This window comes from Mesoplodon mirus (genome assembly GCF_964341445.2).
Source record: "Mesoplodon mirus genome assembly, chromosome: 9".
Classification (NCBI taxonomy): Eukaryota; Metazoa; Chordata; class Mammalia; order Artiodactyla; family Ziphiidae; genus Mesoplodon; species Mesoplodon mirus.
The window spans coordinates 61,412,291-61,436,050 of record NC_138985.1 but is presented as its reverse complement, the minus strand read 5'-3'; the positions used below and the strand labels follow the sequence as shown (position 1 = coordinate 61,436,050).

General features: G+C 38.4%; 1 protein-coding gene and 1 long non-coding RNA gene across 2 annotated transcripts in view; one reads left to right on the top strand and one right to left on the bottom strand.

Annotated features, from left to right (window-relative positions):
* Positions 1-23,760, bottom strand: part of LOC309810075 — a 352,203-nt gene that overhangs the window by 303,546 nt on the left and 24,897 nt on the right. The gene's annotated exons all lie outside the window — the stretch shown is intronic.
* Positions 10,758-19,845, top strand: STEAP1 (STEAP family member 1). The gene is made up of 5 exons (XM_082631672.1): positions 10,758-10,845; positions 13,439-13,553; positions 15,702-16,214; positions 17,029-17,193; positions 19,486-19,845. Exons 2-5 carry the CDS (start codon positions 13,470-13,472, stop codon positions 19,741-19,743), a joined length of 1,020 nt encoding a protein of 339 aa, XP_082487798.1. The 5' UTR covers positions 10,758-10,845; positions 13,439-13,469; the 3' UTR covers positions 19,744-19,845.

Sequence of the window (23,760 nt, the reverse complement as noted above, 5' to 3'; positions counted from 1 at the left end):
TGCTGACACAGCCAGAAGCTTCACCAGGAAGACAGCACAGCCAGTGACCCCCCCTGGTAGTGCAGTGGTTGAGAGTCCGCCTGCCGATGCAGGGGACACGGGTTCGTGCCCTGGTCCGGGAAGATCCCGCATGCCGCGGAGCGGCTGGGCCCATGAGCCATGGCCGCTGAGCCTGTGCGTCCGGAGCCTGTGATCCGCAACTGGAGAGGCCACGGCAGTGAGAGGCCCGCGTACCGTGAAAAATAAAATAAAATTAAAAAAATAATAAGGATACCACCTTCCCCACTGAGCCCTAACTCAAAGCATCCACCCCTAAGTTGAGAGATATGAGAGTGAACAGGCATACAGGGAAAGCTTAAGTATTATGTGTAGGGGAAATCTATGTGCATGGTAACCAAGACATGGAGCTTACTGAAAGTATATAAATAGATTGAAAACTATGAAAATTTTGACGGAATTGACAAAGAAATCATGAGGCTGGTTTAAAGAAGCCTGGTTTGGAAAAGTCTTAACACAGCCCTCAGGAAGGAAGGGACAATGGAAGCTACACACACTCCCAGAAAAGGCATACTCACCAAAGTCTGTGTCTGATGTGAGCATAACGGGTAATGGATGAGAAAGAACCTCCCAGAAGGAGAGCCCAGGGCCGTGAGGAACACTGATCAAGGAAATTCCTCTCTGAAAGCAGAATCAGGGCCAAGCAAGGAATTTCTTCCACCTCCAGGTTAGAAAGCCTTTAGAATGCTTGCTTAACAGAATTTCAAAATCTGTGGACCAGAGATTGCTGTAAGTCTCCCAACCTTTTCTTTTCCCAGTAGTTGTCTTTGTGTTTATCCTGTCCCTGCTCCACCATCACTAAGTGGGTAGGGAGAGCAGATAACTTTTCTTCCTTGTTCACATGTCAATAGTTCACAAGTCCTCATAAAAAGACTGGAAATATCAAACTTGGAACTGGATACAGTGACCAGATGGGTGGTCTGCCTTGGGTGATATATTCTATACATAGCAGGAATATGAGACAGATCCTAAGTGCCAGCAGAGCAAACAATCACAAAAGTCTCTTGAATGCTCACAAAACCTTCCTGGGCACAAGCTAGACTACTTTTTTCTCAACTTGCCTTCCATATAGATGTGACAGTCTGTAACTGAGTTTGGCCAATAGGCTATGAATGTAATGATGCATCCCCATTCTAGGCCTGGACCATTAAAACCTCCCAAGGTGACCCTCCCGTCTTTTGGCCAGGTTCAGAGATGCCAAAGGAGGATTCCAAGCCCCTCGGGAATGGCAGAGCCACAAGAACAAACAAACAACAAAAAGTCTGGGTCCTCATAGGACCATGAAAGCAGAACAAAGAAAACAGCAAGGAGGGGACCATCAGCAAAGAGTGGAGAAAATTTTCCAGAACCAAACTCATTCTTAGTTTCTTCCTTCTGTTCTACAACTTCTACATTTCATTCAATAAATATGCACTTTTGTCATTGGAAGCCACAGTAAATACAATGTTTCGAAATAGCATTATCATAGTTCCAATTTTTATCTTCACCCATATTGATGTGTGTATATGAGAGTGGGAGGGAAGGGATAATATTTTTTTAAGATATTTGTTTGAATAGTGAAATGAACAAGCTCATTAGCAGCATTAAAAATGAACCAAGAAAATGGTAGAGCTACTCTATGTGTGGTACTACAAATGAACTTTTTCAATGTAATTTTAAAGGAAAGGATCCTTCCATCTTGGCAGCCTCTAAAATTTCAGAAACCATCCAATGAACTACTTTCTACTTGCTTATGTCCAGTAGCCATGTATATAAAAGATAGATGCTAATATACCTACAAAAGTAAGATTTTCTCTAGGGAAAGCTCAGAAAGCATAACTCTATTGAAAATATATTAGCCCATAAAATCAATTACTGCTATTCATATTTGGGAGCTTACTGAGAAATAAGTCTCTATAAGGTTATATCATAAGTAAAGATAATAGAAAGAGGGGAATAATCTTAAAGAGGTCACACATAAAAGGAGCCATAGTTCTCTCATAATGGGGAAAATATCACATTACATGTAGCCTTTCTAGGAAGAGATGTATTGAATGCACCATGAACTTGAGGATACTATACCAAGGAGAACTAAGACTCCATGTAAGTTGTCCTTTTGATTTAAAGTTATAATACCTTGCCCTCTCTCAATTCCATATGACATTGTATTTCAGCAACTCAAGGCTCTAAAGCAAGCCCCTATATACAGACAAGGACTGTCTCAGTCTCGTGCTTGCAAACACCCTGATTAACCTAAAGCAATGTGAACAGTGGTAAAACAACACCAGAACCAAAGTCAGGAGTCCTGGATTCTCGTCCTGGAGCTGCCTCTAGTTGACCTTGAATAAATCCCACAACTCATTTTTCTTTCATAACATGGTTACATTAGATGCTCTCTAAGTCTCCTGCCAGAAATTCTATGGCTTTCTGGCTGGTGGTAATCAGGACTGAGGAACTAACAGATTTTTCAGTCTCTGGATGCAACTAAGGGCCTCCCCTCCTTTGCCACTCAGTCCCTCAGTAAATTTTGTCTTCCTTCCTTTTCGTTGCCCTTTCTCTTCTCCTTCTGCCAATTCCCCACCTTCATTCAACACTACCATCCATTATTCTCCAGCAATAAGAGTAATGTTCACTGTGCCATACACTTGACATTCATTATCTCATTTAATCCTGACAACTGCCTTATGAAAGAGGTAAAATTATTTTCTCATTTTACAGATCATGAGCCTGAGACTTAGAAAGATAGTTTTTCCTTCCCTCTACCTATGACCATTATATTCTAGTGCATGTAACAGAACACTCATTAAACACCTTGAATGAAGTCCTTGGCCACGGTGACAAGAGTAAAAGGAAGAAATAATCGATCTTCTCAGAATGTCTCAGCTCACGACTGCTGATCACGATTCTCAAGCAAATCCTTTACGTAACGCTTGAGGTTGAAGTGGGGCTGCTAAAGTTGCTTTAGGAAGGGAGTGATCGCTCAAGCTGCTTTATTCCAGTAACTTTCATAGATCTCAGCTGTGCTTCATCGGGAGTTTGGGTGTGATACATCCACCTTGATCAAGGACAAGATCTCCACACTCACGAAAACTAATAATCAACAGGTCAGGAACCAAAGACAAACATTTTGGGCACAGGGGCTTTCTTCCCTTTCTAATCAATTTACTTGAACTGCTCTTATTTCTCTATGCATATACTTTAAACTCACAAAGGTGCTGTGAAAGTTAACCTATGAGAAGCATTATACATAAAGGGTAAAAAGGCTTTGTGTCCTTGAGCAGGTTATTTATATTTATCATTTCTAAGCCCCAGTTACCTCATTTGCAAATGATAAAAGTACCTATTTTCAAAGGTTTTGTAAGGATTAAATAAGATAATTTATACCACCTCACACCTGTTAGAATGGCTATTACCAAAAAAATGAGAAATAAGTGTTGGTGAGGATGTAGAGAAAAGGGAATGCTCGTGCATTGTTGGTGGAAATATAAATTGGTGCAACTACTATGGAAAAAATGTATGGAGGTTCCTCAAAAAAATTAAAAATATCACTACCATATAATCCAGCAATTCCACTTCTGGGTATTTATCTGAAGAAAAAGAAAGCACTAATTCAAAAAGATATATGCACCCCCATGTTCATTGCAGCATTATCTACAATAGCCAAGATACAGAAACAACCTGTGTCCATTGACAGAAGAATGGATGAAGAAAATCTAATACACACACACACACACTCACACACACATACATATGGAATATTACTCAGCCATTAAAAAGAATGAAATCTTGCCATTTGTGACATGGATGATCTTGAGGGCATTATGCTAAGTGAAATAAGTCGGACAGACAAAGACAAACACCAAATGATCTCACTTACATGTGGAATCTAAAAAAACCAAAAAACGAAAAACATAAAAAAATGAACTCACAGATAGGAGAAATCAAATTGGTGGTTGCCAGAGGTGGGGGGATAGAAAGTACCCAAAATGTGTGAAGGGTGTTTAAAAATACAAACTTCCAGTCATGAAATAAATAATCCATGGTAATATAAAGTACAGCATGGTGACTAGAGTTAATAACACTGTATTATGTACTGTGGGAGAGATCTTAAAAGTTCTCATCAGAAGAAAAAAAATTTTGTTAACTATACTTGACAGTTGTTAACTAGACTTATGTGGTGATCATTTTGCAATATATACAAATATCAAATCATTATGTTGTACACCTGAAATTGATATAATGTTATATGACAATTATACCTCAGTAAAGGGAAGATAATTTGTGTGAAATGCTTGATATTGTAAACACTCAATAAACATTAGGTACAGATGTAAATATAGATAAAAAGGATATTGTACAAAGATGCAAGGACATATATACACAAAAACAAATGCATGAATGATAGACAGATAGACAGAAATATGAACACACACAGAAGTGAGTCTGAACGCACAGAATCTTTCCAGTGAGTTTGAGAAAGTCCTTAAAACAATGTAAACAGAAAGCAGCAGCGCCAGAGGCCCTTGAACAGTGCATTTTTACTGAACAGGGCTCTGGCGCCACCTTGTGGCCACATAGCACAGCAGCCCACCACTGAATCCAGTTTCACAGAAGCTATGAAATCTGACCTTTCCAAAGCTCCCCCTTAAATACTGAAAAGATGAATAGTTTCCTTGATTGTAAAAACTCTACCCTGTTTCAGACAAAAACAGTGCATAAAGCTTGCTCTGTCGTCCACAAACCTATCTCTGTGTTTTTTATTGACTCACCCCAAATAAGCACTCTCCCCTGTGAAGGTATGTCCTTAAGGATTCTGCAGCTGCCAATCAATCGAGAGAGAGGCGTGTCACACGACTGACTAAAACATGATCAGAAAAGAGCAGGATGGAAGTGTGTAGACAGAAATGAGGGCTTTCAGGGGAAACTAACCCAAATACAGAAGAGGATTAAGGACAGACCTATACCAAGAGCTGAGTGGGAGAATTCAATTCAATAAATTTTCTTTGAGCTCCAGCTACTCTGAGACATGCTCTCTCCTAAGGGCTAGAGGTCTGAAGAAGGCTAACACCTTTAGGAGCTCGCCTAGGAGAAATCCTTTGGAAGTACTAAGGAATCACATCCAATACGCTGTGTTAGAAATCTTCTGCTTAACTCAAACAAGCAGTAGGTCAAGGGGAGGAAAACTACTAGATTTATAAAGCTAATTCCGGGACATAAATATGTTGCTAGACCAAAGGAAAATTTAATCCATATATGCTACTTCTGGTTTGGGAAAGAAAACAAAGTCTTTCCCTTTCTTTTCCCCAAAGAAAAATCTTTCACTCTTCTAAGGCCAAGTTCAAAACATTCATTCTTCCATTACATCTCCTCTCACCAGCTGAGCCCAAATCATTGCTCCAATGCTTCTGTGAACTTTAGGCACCCCAGCCTTTATTTTATTGTTCAGTACTTGGTTCTGAGTGACTTTGCACTTTTTTCTCAGTGAACTAACTTATTCATATATCTTGCCTCCCTATTTCTCCCAAATAAATATTATACTCTTTGAAGGCAGGGAACAAGTCCTCGATTTTTGCAGTTTCAAAGTCCCTACCCTCCATCCCTTCAGCTGGTCTTGACTCCATGAATTATTTTATAGATGATAGACAGACAGATAGATAGATAGATTAGATAGATAGAAGATGGATAGAGAGATCTTTCCCATAAGATCATACAGAAAGCCCTGAACGAACTTTATGGCCAACCCAAAATATATACAACTTCTATATCCATTTATCTGTTGACTGACACTTAGGTTGCTTCCATATCTTGGCTACTGTAAATAATTCTGTGAACATCAGGGTGTATGTATCTTTTCATATTAGTGTTTTTGTTTTCTTCAAATATATATCCTGGAGTGGAATTGCTGGATCATATGGTAGTTTTAATTTTTGAGGAACCTCCATACTGATTTCCATAGTGGCTACACAAATTTACATTCCGACAGTGTACTAGGGTTCCCTTTTATCTACATCCTTATCAACGTTTTTTATTTGTTGTCTTTTTGACGACAGGCATTCTGACAGGTGTGAGGTGATATCTCACTGTGGTTTTGATTTGTATTTCTCTGATGATTAGTGATGTTGAGCATTTTTTTCTTGTGCCCAACAGACTCTTTTTTATTTCCTATCTTATTTGACTTTTAATAGTACTTGACATTGTTGACCACTTGCCCCAACTTAAATTCTCCCCAAGGTACTCTTCATTCAATAGGTATTTATCAGCTTTTCACTATATACTATGTTCTTACTAAGTCTGAGGAGTCAAATGGAAAGAAATGATCCCTGCCCTCCAGCAGTTTCCACTCTAGCAAAGAAGGCTGAATACACTATACGGAGAGTGCAGAAGAAGAAGTATCTGAGGCTCCTGGTTCTCCTACTGAATTTTTCCATGTTCCCCTTTGCCAACAAAGGTTTCTCCCACTATTGATCACACACCCTATTCATGTATACATCCCCAACATAGCATGTATACAGTATCCTCAGCTAGTATCTCAAGATAATAAGGTGAGATTTGTCATTAGCTTTGCTGAGTGTAAATTCACATTTCAAATAGTCTTCTGGATGGTTTCCCAAAATTACTTCATAATCAAACTGATAAAAGACTAAACTTGGAGTAAGAAAAAAATGCCAGCTGGCAAGGATGTGGAGAAGAGGGAACCCTTATATATTGTTGGTGGTAATGTAAATTAATACAGCCACTATGGAAACAGGATTAAAAAAAATTAAAAATAGAACCACCATATGATCCAGCAATTCCACTTCTGGGTATATACCTGAAGGAAATGAAATCACTATGCTGAAAAGATATCTGCACCTCCATGTTCACTGCATCATTATTTATAATAGCAAACATAGATGAATGGCGATGTGTCCATCAGTGGTTGAATGGATAAAGGAAAAAATTTTTTTTCCATCATATTATTTCCAGGGGTAAAATCACATTCCACAAACATATACAAGTCTGTTCCACCAATCTCTAAATTACAAGAGATACAAAGGTAAAAACGGCAAGGTCTCTGCTCTCTTAAAGCTCACAGTTTAATGAGGGTAAAAGAAACACATAAAAAAATATCCAATACAGGCTAATTCTGAAAAGTGCTGTAATATAATATCAAACAAGCTCAGGTATGGGCTAAGCTACTATAACAAAGGAGACCAAGATAGAGTGGTTTAAAGAAGATACTTTTTTTCACCAATATGTATCGTTTGATATGGAGATGTGGGGAAAGGAGAAATTGCCTAGTTAAGTAATATTATGAAGGTGGTGAAATCTGTCCTCTTGGCTCCAATGATTCTGTTTTTCCCTAAGGTATAACCCCTTCACAGCCTTCCAGTATCCATCTTCAACACCCTTATATTTCACTCTCTCTGTCAGAACATACTTTCAAAAAAGTACTGAAATATTCGATGATAGTAGGATGTAAATAACTGGTAAGGCTTAATGTGATGCCATTCGCAGGTACCTTTTCATAGATTACAACAGATTTAAAGACAAAAGGATATATTTTGTCACAGAATTTTGAGCATCATAATTAAGCAATATTTGGGCAGAAATGGACCTGTGAGCCTTGAAATAAACCACTAATTCTTAAAATCCGCATAGAACAGATGTTGACTGTTAACTGTGTTGGTGAATAAGCAATAAAGGGCTTGAGCTGGGGGGAAATACATGGAAGAATTTTTTAAAAACCTCCAGTCCTGGAGGTGGATTCTTTCTGCCCCCAACCACTTTCACCCACAGACATTGGGGGCTAACTGACCACATACTCTGAGCATTAGTCTACCAGAAGATCTTGAACTAGTGAAGAGAATTTATCATATGAGACTAGTAGAATCAGAAAATTAGGCCAGTAGAGCTTTACCATGTCTGTGTTAATACAATCATTTGGACAAAATATTTCCCCATGAACTTTAGGTAATTTTGGCCTCCTCTTAAAATAAGTCTGACCATTGTTATACAGTAAGAGGTAGACTTGGAAATACTGTTGAACATTGTTTGAATTACTGTGCCCTTAGGAGTCAGTTTGATTTCCGAAGGAGAAAAACTAAATACAGTTCCTGTCATCCGCGCACAATTTACTGTCTATTGATCATTTTGATTAACTTTAACAGTATGATCATTTTTTATCTCTCTCACCACTATACTCCATTTACCTCTTAAATGGCAGTCCCATCAAATTCTAAGATTAGGTTGCTTTTTGGTCAAGTAAAAGTACTCATGGATTCTAAATTATATTTTCCCCATGATATGTTACTGTGAAATCACTAGTTTAGTATTTGACCCTAAATAAGATTGAAGAACTGTTTTGTTAATATGCTTTCTTGCTAGAGTTTAAGTTTGTTACAAAATATTCTGAATGATCCAAATTGGTTAGTAACTCACAGTTGAATTCCTATTTTAAAATCCTCAAGTTCTCGCAAGTCATACCAAAACTAGCAATCTGCTTTTCAACATTTGCAATAGCATAGCGTTGTTTTCCACAAGCCATACTGGTTTTATAAAGTATGTGCTATAGAGTCTGACTCAGAGCATTTTCAGATGCTTTGGCTTTGTATTTCTCAAAAAAAAAAAAAAAAATCTTTTCCTTCACCTCATACCCAAATCACAGATCACATATATGCAAAAATTGCAGAAATTTGGTCTGTAATACTAACTCCTGATAACCCAATCAAAGTTCTTTAATACTATGGTTTTTTAATCCAATGTTCTGTTGCCTTTATAAACTCTACAAACTAATTAGTAAATAACCTCACATTTTCAATCATTTTCCTTTGAAACATACTATACTTATTCACCTCACTAAAAAACTGAACAAAAAAACTTCCGGAAGAAGTGCGGAAATAAAATTATTGGTCTAATTATAAAGCAGAAGTATTTGGGGTTTGATTCCTAATGTTTTAATTAAACAGGAAAAGCAGTTTTTTTTTTTTTTTTTCTTCTTTTTTTTTTTTTTTTGCGGTATGCGGGCCTCTCACTGTTGTGGCCTCTCCCGTTGCGGAGCACAGGCTCCGGACGCGCAGGCCCAGCGGCCATGGCTCACGGGCTCAGCCGCTCCGCGGCATATGGGATCCTCCCAGACCGGGGCACGAACCCATATCCCCTGCATGGCAGGCGGACTCTCAACCACTGCGCCACCAGGGAGGCCCAGGAAAAGCAGTTTTAAGTGGAGCTTGCTACAATTAGCCAACTTATATTAATATAATATTAACTTCCTTGCCCTCATCACATGCAAAATAAATTATAAAAAAGTGAATGACCTTTTTCTATCAAATCTTAAAAAATAAAATCATATTGTTTTGATGATTTAAGACCTATCATCATTTTTAAAATTCAACAATGCTTAGACACATTTAGCAATTTGTCTTAATTTTCGTAATCTGTTCTATAAACACAGAGATTTTTTTTTTCTAAAACTTTTTTAAATGATTATTTTCTAGTTTTGCTAGAAATAAAAAGTGTAAGATTCTATTTCTACCGCAAGGCATCAGTCCATGGTAAATTAATCTTCAAGGGGTTTTAACATTACCCTGTGGACAGTCAATGACTACAGAAAATTACATATTAAAATATGAACAGTCCTAGGGGCCCTAGCTATGAATAAAAGATAATCAAGGAAAATGCAGTTGAGAGTTTATTTTCCTTTACTTTTCCTAATCAGATTAGTTCTGGGGATGTTATACACTAAATCCTCAGACGTTGCAATTCAGGTCTCAGATGCTCTACCCTGAGGCTGGTTCCAACTCAGAGGAGTAAATCCCCCGCTCACATTCGCTCTTTCTCCATACCCCTCATATTTTAAAAACAACCTTAAACTTTTAAATAGTGACAGTAACTCAACTTTAGGTTTGTAGTGCTTGATGGGGTTAGGGTATGGGACGGTGGCTTTAATATCAGAGGTGGGGAAGGGAAGGAGTGGACGTCGGGTTTAAGGACTTATTCAGCTAGGGGACAGGGTTTGTGCGGTTTAAGATACAAGATTTCGACAATTAAGGGGGCAAAAGAGATTCAGAGATTCAGATTCGGATTTGGAAATTGTAAATTACAGCCACTTCAAAGAGCTGCTGTGAAGTTTAAAATGAGTCAGCTAAGCTCTAAAGCTCTAAAATGAGTTCGCTAAGCGCTAAAGCTCTAAAATGAGTTAGCTAAGCTCTCACAGTGTGATCTGAGAGTGCTTCAGCATCACCTGGGAACTGTTAGAAAATGCAGAATCTCAGGCCCCATCCCGGATCTACTAAACAGGAAACGTGGGCGAGGTGGAGGAGAGGAGCTTTGGAGGGAGGGGGGTGGACACGACAGATCGGTGTTTTAATAAGCCCTACAGGAAATACATGTTAGAGTTTGAGAACCACTGCTCTAAAGAATTGCACGAATGTTCATTAGTTGGGAGATTAAAGTAGGCGAGAAGAAGGACGGAAGGGAGGGAGGCAGGGAGGGAAAAGGAGGAGAGGAGAGGAGAGGAGAACATCGAGAGGATCGAGAGGGTGCAGAGCAGACCTCAGGCAGAGGACAGGGCTCTTTGAAAGAAAACCGGGAGCGGCCGGATGGCCACGTAGGGAAATCCTAGGTTCGGCTCTGGGACCTTCCCAGGACTGTCCAGCCAAGCAGGAGCCCTGCGGACGCCCGGCACCGGCAGGTGGCGCTGGACGGACAATTGACAAGGAGGCGGAGTCTGCCCAGGCAGAGCAGGCTAGCGCTCTGGAGGTTCGGGCGCTGAGCGGGGCTGGGCACCTCCGGGCCGGTGCTGCGGCCGCGACTTACGCCGAGAGACGGGTGAGTTCCTTGAATCGTTCTGGCTTGCCGCTTGTTACCTGCCGCTCGGTGTCCCTGCGAGGCCGGGCACCGGCTCCCAGCATCGGGAGGAGTGTAGGGGGTTGCGAGCCCTCCCAGGACTGAAGCAGCGGCGCTTCGGGGCGAGCGCAACTCAGTTTGCCCCTTGCGCGCCGCTCTGGGACACGCTGCCTTCCAGCTCCGCGGAGCACACCGCTCCATTGTGGCTGGTCCAGGGGCTGGGAGCCGGGGACTCACAGGAAAGCCTTTTCTCTGGGGACTCAAGGGATATGATGAGTTATTAAGTGTATCCTTAGGTTGGGTTCTGATGGCAAGCTTTCCAACTTGGCAAAATCGCCACGAGTTTGCATAGTATTGATGAATGATTGGTACGTACTACTTAAAACCGTGCAACTCGTCTTCAAGTTTCCTAGTAACAGAGAGTTTTCATTTTAAGTCCTTGGAACATTAGTCCGACTCTTTCAGAATCTCAGTTAGGATTCAGGTTCCCTCCAAATAGTCAATCAAGGCTTTATATGTGTCAGGTGTGAAATCCACTGGAAGGAGTTTGTAGACATAAAATTTACTAACACTTCCAAATTCCTGACTTTGTTCTTTTTGTAAAAAAAAAAAAAAAAATCCTTATTGAATAAAAGGTCATTCGTTTAGCACACGGAGGAAGCAAGGCCTAACAACACAGCCCAGTGAAGAAAAACATCTCCCCTTCACATAGTTAAATGTGGTAAAGTAAGTTTGCAGTTAAAAGTATAGAAGATTTGGAAATGCAACGCAACTGACCATGTATCCCAGTCACTGAGTGTCTTCAATATTCCAAATTCTTCAACATAAACATAAGTCAGTTGGACTGTGTCAATATTTAGCAGGAACTTCAGGTCCTGGTACAGCACAATGGAACAGTCACATCAGAAATAGGCTTTGCTTTTTAATGGAGACGAAAGAGAACTTTGGATCAAATTCTGGAGTTCCTAACATCTGAATACTGTGCCGTTTCCTGTTGTTTTTGTTGATGAAACGATTTCATTGTAGAGTTTAAATTATATATTTGGTTAATGTCTGAGGGAAACCAACATATTTTATTTGATATTTTATTTTCTTGGCTTCAGGATACAAGGTGGACTGTGGGCGACACAGTCAACAAGCTCCCTAACTGCCTGGGGTTTTTCCTTGGCTTTGCTCTTCAGTATGGTCTCCCTACCATGTGGACGAATGGTTGGATACCTCTCCAGGGCCACTCTGGCTTTTCACCCAGATTCTGTGCAAAGTGGCCCTCAATCAGCAAATGCTACCAACTTGCTAGATGCTCCAGGACCAGGTCCTGAAGAGAGCCCTCACCCTTCCCATGCCACCATCTGTCCATAAAGCTTTGTCTTCCTTTCCGATGCATTGCACTACCATGCGGTCAGTTCTTGAAATGTCTGCCTTCTCTCCTAGACTTTAAGCTTTTTGAAAGCAGAGTCTCCATCTCATTTAACTTTATATTCCCACTGCCTACCTGGCTGTTCACAGTATAGTTAATGACTTAATATTGAAAAAGTGTAGATTTGTATGTTAACATCTTTGCCATCCTGAAACTCACAGTTAACACATCTCCCAAGCATGGTGAATTATTTCTTGTATTTGATTACAGTAAGTAAAACTTGTATTCCTAGGCATATACACACCCCCAAATTACTATATTAATAATGTTGGTTAAATCACCAAATGATTTGGAATAATACTTCTTAAGCAAATAGACTGTACAACCCCTCCAGAGCAGACAGGAAATCTCATTTCTCTTTTTCCTCCTCAATGTCTGTCATAGATTTGAGTTCATAGATACTTGAAGATTGGCATATGCTTTACTCAGAACTCTTTCAAATGCCAGTGATATACACCTTACTCAAACTAACTTAAGCAAAATAGGGATTGTATTGGCTTGTGTAACTGAAACATTCAGGATCCGGTCTCAGAAACTCTAAATATTTCAATATGCCAGAACTCTTCTGTGGCACTCCTAAAACACAGTCTTTCAGTCCTTTGTGCTGCTATCAGCGTTCACCTTACCAAGAGTGTCTATTCTGTTCATTTTCTGAAACTCAGAGTACATTTCCCCATAAAATCATTTCACCATTATTTCAGATTCCAGTGTCAACCCCAAAAGTCTATTAAACACAACTTCCTGGAGTGTAATCTTATACCAGCAAACTCCAACCTCCACTGACAACATGGTTACTCTCAGAAAACTACATTCCTAATTCTATTTACCTTTGAAGGGAGTTGACTTTCCTCCAACTGAGCACCTGGAGTTAAAGTCTCCTGAAATAAAAGGCAACATCTGACCCTTTGAATTCCATATAGACACCTGGGTCATTCACTGCACTGATAGTTGGACAAAGAAAAACACTATTGACACAAGGGCACTTGTTTGAATTCTTACAGATTATAATGTGAGGTTGAGTCAATCAGTCTATATTTTAAACTGCACTTTATCTGCCACTCTAGCCGTTATATGAGTAATTTTTTCATATTGCCCTATCACACATTAATATCATAAATAGCATAGATGCAAAGAAGATAATTATTTTTATTTGCACAGGTGGCTGAGGCCATACTATTTTATAGAATTAATGGAGAGCAGACAAGACATCACAAACCAAGAAGAACTTTGGAAAATAAAGCCCAGGAGAAATCGAGAAGAAGATGGTTATTTGGTAAAATAATAATAATAATAAATAAATTAATTAAAATCTATAAATAATTCAAATGCTGTTCTATATCTCCTAGTGTTATAAAAGTGATTTTCACCTTAGTCTGCTGATATCTTTACTCTGATTCCTGGCACTGATACTGTGATGGCTAAAGGGCAGTGTGGGCTATGAGAGGAGTTGTACCTTGACTGTCATGGACTTAGCTGAATAACCTTGAATAAGTCACTGAAAATCCTGGGTCTTGGTTTATCTATAAAGTAAGAGAGTTGGACCAGATCATCTCCAAAGCCCTTCCAATTCTTTCTAACATTCTGTGGGTCTAAGTTTTTTGAAAAAGTCATCGATGCCCATATAACAGTAGTTTTGTAAACTGTTTTTTTCATAGGCTCCATGGCAGCTTACCAAGAGATCACCAAGTTAATTGACGATTCACTGTTTAACCAAATAAATTCAACTTTGGAATAAGAATCATTTGTCACACTTTTGTCCCACATCAAGATTAAATGTATCTTACTAAATTATTTGACTGAACAAGTGGTGGAAAATTTTGCTTCCAAACTCTTTTTACCTTTCTAACTGATCTCAACTACAGTTTTAACAGAAAGTATTTATTTTATCTTAATTATCTTAATAGGAAAAATAAGGTAGTACAAGTACATACTGTCTAAAATAAGTGTGCATAAAATAAAATCATTTTCATTTTTCAAGTGAACTGTCTTACTTGCTGTTCCATGATTCTTCACCCATAACCAGAAAATTGATATCCATTGATTGTTTTAACATGCAGAGATGGCAGAAGCTGTATAATGCTCAACTCCCTTCTAAATGGAGTAATTGGAAAAAGCATTGGATATAATAGTGATTTGTTACTGAAAGTAAAAGTCAAATGGCAAGAGGTCATTTTTAAGCACTAAAAATTATAGAGAACTATGCAAATTAAAGTTACTCTGCAAAAAATGAGGAAATGAACAAGATAATCACTAACATCATTCTGAGCATTAAAATGTTATGGGTCTACATATAGAGCTATAAGAAATTAGGAATAACATATTAGGTGAGAAAGTAAATTTATTCATAAAGTAACACAGTATGAAACACTCTGCTATAAGTTCTTATTTTGAGGGTTTTTTTTTTAACTTGCTGCTATATCAGTCAGTTGGGGAAGTGACGTAATATTCAGTGCAAACTTCTTTTGAATTGTTAACTACCTAGAAATGCAACTGCGTAAAGAAATATAACTTTCTCAGGAAATAAATCATCCCTGTGGGATTTAACTAATATAGCCTTTGTACTGTTTTAATAGACTATTCGTCTATTAGTACTTATACAAATGAGATATTTTATGAATATGAGACTACATGATGGGGGGAGGGATAAGTTGGGAGACTGGGATTGTCATATACACACTACTATATATAAGATAGATAACTAATAAGAAACTACTGTATAGCACAAGGAACTCTACTCAATACTCTGTAATGTAATGACCTATATGGGAAAAGAATCTAAAAAAGAGTGGATATACATATATGTATAACTGATTCACTTTGCTGTACAGCAGAAACTAACACAACATTGTAAATCAACTATACTCCAGTAAACATTAACTTAAAAAACAGCTACAAGATGGAAATTACATATTTTTATCTAATAGTAATGACTACATTATTCCTGTTCCTTTGTACTTGAATGAATGGAGTTTGCAGAGAGTTGTCCAGTAACCAAAAGAAATTATAAAACAAATACAACTATGACTACTTACAAGTGTTATTATTTTTACCAAAGATGGCTGGATTGTTTTTTAAGTTTTTCAGTTTTTGTTTCCCAGTTGCATTATTTCATTCTTTTACACTTTCAAGATAGAAACACAATGGTCTGAGCTCTAGTGGAGGTATCTGAAGCATGTATTTCTTTTGACTTAAAGAAAAATGAGTAACAGAAATTATGGAAAACCCCCAGTAAGGTAGGATAACTAAGTATACCTTTGATCATTGCCACATAGTTTATGCCACCTTCCACTAACCAGTATCCAAAAGCAAGGTTCAGAATGTCCCTTTTTACTGATAAGTAAAATGAGCAGTAAGTAATTAGTTTGAGAGACATCCCATTGTTTTGTTCAATTTTAAGATGTTCATTTTCTTTCCTTTGTAGAATAAGGATTCAAGAGAGACCAGCGCACCGAAAAGACCTGTGCTTTTGCACTCGCTCCAAACAACCCACTGTGATGAATTTGATTGCCCCCCAGAGCTACAACACAAACAGGAGCTCTTTCCAAAGTGGCGTTTACCAATTAAAATCGCTGCTATCGTATCATCTCTGACTTTTCTTTACACTCTTCTGAGGGAAATAATTCACCCTTTTGTAACTTCCCATAAACAGTATTTTTATAAAATTCCAATCCTGGTCATCAACAAAGTCTTGCCAATGGTTTCCATCACCCTCTTGGCACTGGTTTATTTGCCAGGCGTGATAGCAGCAGTTGTGCAGCTTCATAATGGAACCAAGTATAAGAAATTTCCACATTGGTTGGATAGGTGGATGGTAACAAGAAAGCAATTTGGTCTTCTCAGTTTCTTTTTTGCTGTACTGCATGCAGTTTACAGCTTATCCTATCCAATGAGACGATCCTACAGATACAAGTTGCTAAACTGGGCATATCAACAGGTAGGATGACATTACTGACACTATCACTAAACTAAAAAGTCTAAGTCTCCAGGCTCCCCTGGTGGCGCAGTGGTTGAGAGTCCGCCTGCTGATGCAGGGGACACGGGTTCGTGCCCCGGTCTGGGAAGATCCCACATGCCGCGGAGCGGCTGGGCTCGTGAGCCATGGCCGCTGAGCCTGTGCGTCCGGAGCCTGTGCTCCGCAACGGGAGAGGCCACAGCAGTGGGGGGCCCGCATACCAAAAAAAAAAAAAAGTCTAAGTCTCCTAACAAATTAACTGTTTCTTATTTTAATATCAGTACCCCAAACCTCTGTTGAAACCCTGTGTTGAGAAAGTAATCTGCTTTTTAAAAATTTTTATTATAACTCTTCATTGGGGCTTGGTTGTATAATTCTACTTTGAGGAATGTTTTCTGAGCTGAAAACAGTAAACTACAACTTTAACAACATAAACAACTATTTTGTTCATGGACCGAGCCAATTTCAATCTTCTACCACCCTCAGAAGATTTCTTTTTAATGCTAATTGTTCCTATTTTCTGCTTATTTACCATATATGCACACATATGACAATTCTAACCATCAAATAACTATTATATAAATTAATAAAACAGATTATATAAATTTTGTGTTCAAGGAAAAAGATCAACTGCTCCTATGTCATTTCTCTTAGAGAAATGCAAAAATAAAGTCATAAATTTGTGGAGGCCCCTAGTTAGCAGGTCCTCCATAGTAGAGGGAGCGTAGAAGGAGGTTCTTATACTGGAAACAAGTGTTGTTTGCATTTTTTCCTTCCTCTTTTCACCCTCTCTTAGGTCCAACAAAATAAAGAAGATGCCTGGGTTGAGCATGATGTTTGGAGAATGGAAATTTATGTGTCTCTAGGAATTGTGGCACTTGCAATACTGGCTCTGTTGGCTGTGACATCTATTCCATCTGTGAGCGACTCTTTGACATGGAGAGAATTTCACTATATTCAGGTAAATTATATATAAAAAAAACTCTGGTCCCTCAGAGAGGTAAATCTTCTTTTTAAGCTTATAATATCCTCAAGTATATTGACTTTACCCCATAAAAAAATAACAGATGGTTTTCCAATAGCAAAGATCTCACACTTGTTCCAATTAAAAATGTGCTCTCCGTCCGCCTGCCGATGCAGGGGACATGGGTTCGTGCCCCGGTCCGGGAAGATCCCGCATGCTGCAGAGCGGCTGGGCCTGTGAGCCATGGCCGCTGAGCCTGCGCGTCCGGAGCCTGTGCTCCGCAACGGGAGAGGCCACAGCAGTGAGAGGCCCGCGTACCGCAAAAAAAAAACCAACAACAAAAAAATGTGCTCTCCTATCATTTTTCCCTCTTGCTGATAAATAGGAGAGGTGTTTTCTAGACATATATAAAGGCATTACTCAAAGAAAAATATTATTTCTAACATTTGAAGCTTGTTGGACAAGCTTTGGACAAAGCTGTCTATCTAATAACAACAAATGTGATATTTTAGAAATTCAATATTGTTTTCTTAGTTCTCCAAAAGTAAAAAAAAAAATTTTGCCTATCCTCTGATTTTATTCATGCCTTTTAAGTTACACAGCTTTGTACTCTCCTCCTTGAAATATGGAGTTTTATCTACCAAAGGTATTGTAATATCTAATTTTAAAAGCTTCTTTTTCCAAGTTACATTTTATGTAGCTTATTCACTTGAAGTTTCTCAATATTCCTGGAATTCAAAACTGTCTCAGATTTACTGAGGTTAACTTCCTAGTGGTAGATTACACCCTAGAAAGAACAATGGGATCCATGTCTGACAAGATTCAAAGGACTAAACTTAATTCAGTCCTAAGCGCTGCCAAGATTTTTTAAATTATATACATAGCTTTAACTTTTATGGGTAGACATCTTTGGAAATTCCCACAAAGTCAGTTAATCCTCACTATCCTTTGTACACACCCATGCATATACTCCAACAGACACCTTATCAGGACATCTTATTAAGCTGGAAAGAATGTCTCCATCTGAATTATTTGAATGTGGTTTAGAGATGGTGCCACATTTTCCAGGCGCAATATTTGCTGATTTTGTAGGTTTAGCTTGATAGCCATTGGAGTTGTCTGTTCCTCATTAAATAACTCTCTTCTTACATTGCTCTGCCTGTCACACATATGCTGTGCATCACTTTACAGATTTAATTACAAATTTAAGTGCTGTATCTTGACAACCCAACCCATTCCACTCTGTGTACAATACCTAACCCATAATATGTATACAATACACATTTGGTAAATTAATCTTCAACAGATTACATATATTTTTCAATTAATAATCTAGCAACTTTTCATTTACAATCCAAGAACTGGCTACTCTATGATTTACCTTGGAGATTTATATCTGAAAATATAAACTTAGCTATTTGGTTGTATTCACTGGGGCTTACTGCTGAATAATTGTGAGTTGGATTCATTCTGACAGTCTAGTGAACATTTCCTGTAAAGTGAATAGAAGTCAGAAGATATCTAGAAGAGATATTGCCAGAATTCCATAAAACTACATAGGTGAACAATTCTTTTTAAGTAACTTTATCTGGATGGTGCCAAGTATCCCAATGCAAGCTGATATTTTTCTTCACATCTCCATATCTCTATGTTCTGTTCAAACATTGAAATAATTGTTGGTATTTTTGCACTTTATCAAAATGTTTGTTTTTTTAACAAAGACCAAGCTCATTCACTTTAGTATTAATATACCAAAATCACAGTCAATCACTTTAGTTGCCTTTGTAATTGATAAAGATCACTAATATCAAGTTGATTTTTGCACTGATCTTCAGTCAACCCACCAATATTTATTGAGCACCTAAAATGTGCACAGCATTGTGTTGATTCTGCAGGGATCCTGTGATGACTAAGACAGAGTCTCTGACTTTAGGTGTCTCTTGATAAGCAGAATTAAGGCAAATGCACAAGAGACAAAGCATCATAAAATAAATGTCATAAGAGAGAAGAACAAGGTATGGAGAAAGGGAAGGCAATGTTATCGATTTTCTGAGACCAAAAGGAGAATGGTTGTGAATTTTCTCAACTTAGATAGCCTGGAGACAAAGGCATTACCCACATGTAAAAAGAGTGGAAATGTATGAGTGGACATTGTCGAGAAACGTAATAGGAAAACAAATGGAGATGAATGGAAGAATTTCCAAGCAACAAAACAGATCTAGATGATATAGGATGGAATAAACTCTAAATGAACCAATCTCACCAAGATAATTCTTTTTTCTTTTTCAGAGCAAACTAGGAATTGTTTCCCTTCTGCTGGGCACAATACATGCATTGATTTTTGCCTGGAATAAATGGGTAGATATAAAACAATTCGTATGGTATACACCTCCAAATTTTATGATAGCTGTTTTCCTTCCGATTGTTGTCCTGATATGCAAAGCCATACTATTCCTGCCATGCTTGAGAAAGAAGATACTGAAGATTAGACACGGTTGGGAAGATGTCACCAACATTAACAAAACTAAGATGTCTTCCCAGTTGTAGAATTGCTGTTTACACATTTTTGTCCAATATTGATATATTTTATCATAAACACTTCAAATTTGTATTTGTTTAATAAAATGACCACTTGAGGATCTTAACCTATCTCTTTGTTTATGGGTGATGTTTGAAATATGTGTATTTCCTTGCAGATTTGAATCAAAGCGAGAAGTTAAATAACCTTTATCACATTCTCTATGTTTAGTAAAGCTGAGCATAAAAAATAATCATATCTGCTTTGTCAGACTACATAGCATTATAAATACTAAAAGGTCTTGAAATACCAGTCCTTGCCACTCCTTAAAAGTTATCATGAACCATGAAAAAAAGATATTATCTGATGGCCAATAGGCACATGAAAAAATGCTCAACATTGCTAATTATTAGAGAAATGCAAATCAAAACTACAATGAGGTACCACCTCACACCAGTCAGAATGAGCATCATTAAAAAGTCTACAAATAACAAATGCTGGAGAGGGTGTGGAGAAAAGGGAACCCTCCTACACTGTTGGTGGGAATATAAGTTGGTGCAGCCACTGTGGAAAACAGTATGCAGGTTCCTCAGAAAACTAAAACTAGAATTACCATATGATCCAGCAATCCTGTTCCTGGGCATATATTTGGACAAAACTATAATTCAAAAAGATACATGCACCCCAATGTTCATTGCAGCACTATTTACAATAGCCAAGACATGGAAACAACCTAAATGTCCATCAAGAGATGAATGGATAAAGAAGATGTGGTACATATATACAATGGGATACTACTCAGCCATAAAAAAGAACAAAATAATGCCATTTACAGCAACATGGATGCAACTAGAGATTATCATACTAAGTGAAGTAAGTCAAAAAGAGAAAGGCAAACACCATATGATATCACTTATACGTGGAATCTAAAATATGACACAAATGAACCTATCTAGGAAACAGAAACAATCACAGACAAAGAGAACAGACTACTAATTGCCAAGGGGGATGGGGTTGGGGGAGGGATGAAGTGGGAGGTTGGGGTTAGCAGATATAAGCTTTTTTATATAGAATGGACAAATTAAAAGGTCCTACTGTATAGAACAGAGAACTATATTCAATACCCTATGATTTTAAGGAAAAGTTTGATAAATTGGACTAAATAAACAGTTGTCAAAAGATACCATTAAGAGTGTGAAAATGCAAGCTACAGGGTGGGAGAGAATATTGCTACAAAGGGGTCATATCCAAGATATGTTTAAAAACAAAAAAACTCCCATTAAAAAAAAATACCCTATGATAAACCATAATGGAAAAGAATATATATATAAAAAATTATATATATATATAACTGAATTATTTTGCTGTACAGCAGTAATTAATACAACATTGTAAATCAACTATACTTCAATTTTTTTAAAGTTTTTATCTGAATCTACCACACTAGTATATCCAATGTTTATGATTGTTGTTAAAGAACTTTCATTTTCCCATAATGGAACACCCATCTCAAAAAACACATGGATTATGACTACACAAGTAAAGTAATAGAATAAGATCAGATACACATCCAGGCAAAATAAAACTCAGGTTTTCCAGGAGAAAAGGTAAATTCAGTTTTCTACATCTGAGTTATGTACAACTCGGTTGAACTTACCTTAATACATTGGCCAAAGCATACCATGAACCAGGTCATCAGAGAGCAAACTATACATCAACTATCAGGGCTTGCTAACCCAACCAACTATACTTCAGAGGTTTTCCATAATTAGCAAAACTAACTACAAACCTTGTCTTTTATACAGATAAATTATTTATTATGAGTAAAGACAATAGAGCTAATACTAATGGTACAAATTAGGAAAAACAACTAGTACATTCACTGAGTGGAGTTCAGTTTTTTTACTTTTTGTTCTATTACAAAGGATGATTATTCATTATTACATGGGGGCTAAGGAGCCTTCTGGAGTATAAATTTGAATTTTATACACTATTGGGATTCAGACTTATAGATACATGTCTGCAGATAGTGTTTAGGGTACACAACTGGAAATAGAGTAGACCAGCGGTCCCCAACCTTTTTGGCACCAGGGACCATTTTCATGGAAGACAATTCTTCCACGGACCAGTTGGGGGTGGGGATGGTTCAGGCAGTAACGCGAGTGATGGGGAGCGATGGGGAGCGGGAGATGAAGCTTCACTCGCTCACCTCCTGCTGTGTGGCTGGGTTCCTGCTGGTCCACAGCCCAGGGGTTCTAGAATTGCAAATCAGATTCAGCAAGGAGATGTAACTATGGGACCACTTAACTAAGCTTGACACGTCATACCATAGTCAACCAGCTCTGCTATGCAGCAGTCAAGTACCTGCATTCCCAACTGCATTGCAAGATGGCAAAATGTTAGCATCTCCAGTTCTGAGTGGGAGAAATCGAGTTTCAACCTTCCTGGCACTAAGATAGCATTGAGGCTGCAGCTTGGGAACAGGGTTCCAACCTGAAGTGGCACTTCAATGTAGAGACAACATCTGAGTTCTGGCTTGGTTACTGAAGTCCTGTCTCTGTTAGCCATGGTAATAAGTGACAACAGACCTATTCTGAAACACAGAATTCCCAGTGATAGGAGAAAGGAAGTCTACAAGGGCCTTAGAAGTAAAGCATAAAAACATCTAGATTCAATTTGTACTCAGGGGCTGTTGCAAACTAGACCATTCACTCTTTCTATCTTTTCTGAATTTTTAACAATTGTTGGGTAATATTGTTATGAGCAGAAGAAAACAATAAAAGTTGTCTTAAAAAGAATAAATATTATATTCTAGTACAAGCTTAGATTTCCTGTTACTCAATGAAAATGTATAAAGCACCTCCCATATACCAGGCCCAGTGCTAGACAGAGGATATATCAAGATAGAAATGACCTAGTTCCTACTCACAGTCTCATAGGGAAGACAAATTTTAGTACAGCAATGAATTCTAGCTTACTGGTATCACTAAAGAGGGAATGACCAGCTCTGTTTAGAAGGGCAAAATCAGGAAGCTGTGAGGTTGATCCAAAAAAAGAATTATTTGAGCTGGGGATTAAAGTATAAGTAGGTGTTCTTCAGCTAGAATGGGAAGATAGGTAGCATAGTGAGAAGCATGGAGGTGAAAAATAATGGGATGGAATGTATTGGAAGGACTAACATTCAGGAATAGAGCAGGTGAAGGAAATACCAGGTTGGGTAGGGACACAGGCCAGACAGATCAACAAGTTGATTGCACGACATGAAACTAAATTTGGACTTTGTTCTCTAGGGAATAGGGAAGTCACTGAAAAACTTTAAATGGGGCTTAACATGATAATATTTGCAATTTAGAAAGATTTATCTATAGACTATCCAGGAGATAGATTTGATAGAAGTCGGGGGCAGTGGGAGCAGTCGTACAAAGGGCAAAGGCAAGTTGGAAGGCTGGAAGAATATCTAAGGAGACAACAGCAGTATCCAGGACAGAGGCACTAAGTTCCCAAACAGAGGTCATTGCAGAGGGGATGGATAAAAGAGGAGAGCTAATAAAACATGGTAGGAAGATTGAATTTCCAGGAACTCATGACCAATAGGCCATGAGAAGTGAGAAGAAGAAAGGCATTTAGGGGGCTTCCCTGGTGGCGCAGTGGTTGAGAGTCCGCCTGCCGATGCAGGGGACATGGGTTCGTGCCCCGGTCTGGGAAGATCCCACATGCCGCGGAGCGGCTGGGCCCGTGAGCCATGGCCGATAGGCCTGTGCGTCCGGAGCCTGTGCTTCGCAACGGGAGAGGCCACAACAGTGAGAGGCCTACGTACCACAAAAAAAAAAAAAAAAAGAAAGGCATTTAGGATGGGACTTTCAGGATTCTATTAGCCTGAATGACTTAGAGAATGATGCCATTAAACAGGATAGGGAATTCTACAGGAGCAGCAGACTTTTAACCATAACAAAAACAGAATGAGTATTCTGTGCATTGCATGCTGTTTACAAAACACAGTTGTTAAGGAAGGAATGCCACGTGTTTTTTTTTTTTGTTTCAGCATA

What these genes read in the sequence shown, in the direction of transcription:
- STEAP1 (XM_082631672.1), top strand. Translation starts at nt 13,470, where the DNA reads ATGGAGAGCAGACAAGACATCACAAACCAAGAAGAACTTTGGAAAATA. An exon ending in GAGAAGAAGATGGTTATTTG is followed by an intron (nt 13,554 to 15,701) that starts GTAAAATAATAA and finishes TTTCCTTTGTAG; the next exon opens with AATAAGGATTCAAGAGAGAC. An exon ending in GAGAATTTCACTATATTCAG is followed by an intron (nt 17,194 to 19,485) that starts GTAAATTATATA and finishes TTTCTTTTTCAG; the next exon opens with AGCAAACTAGGAATTGTTTC.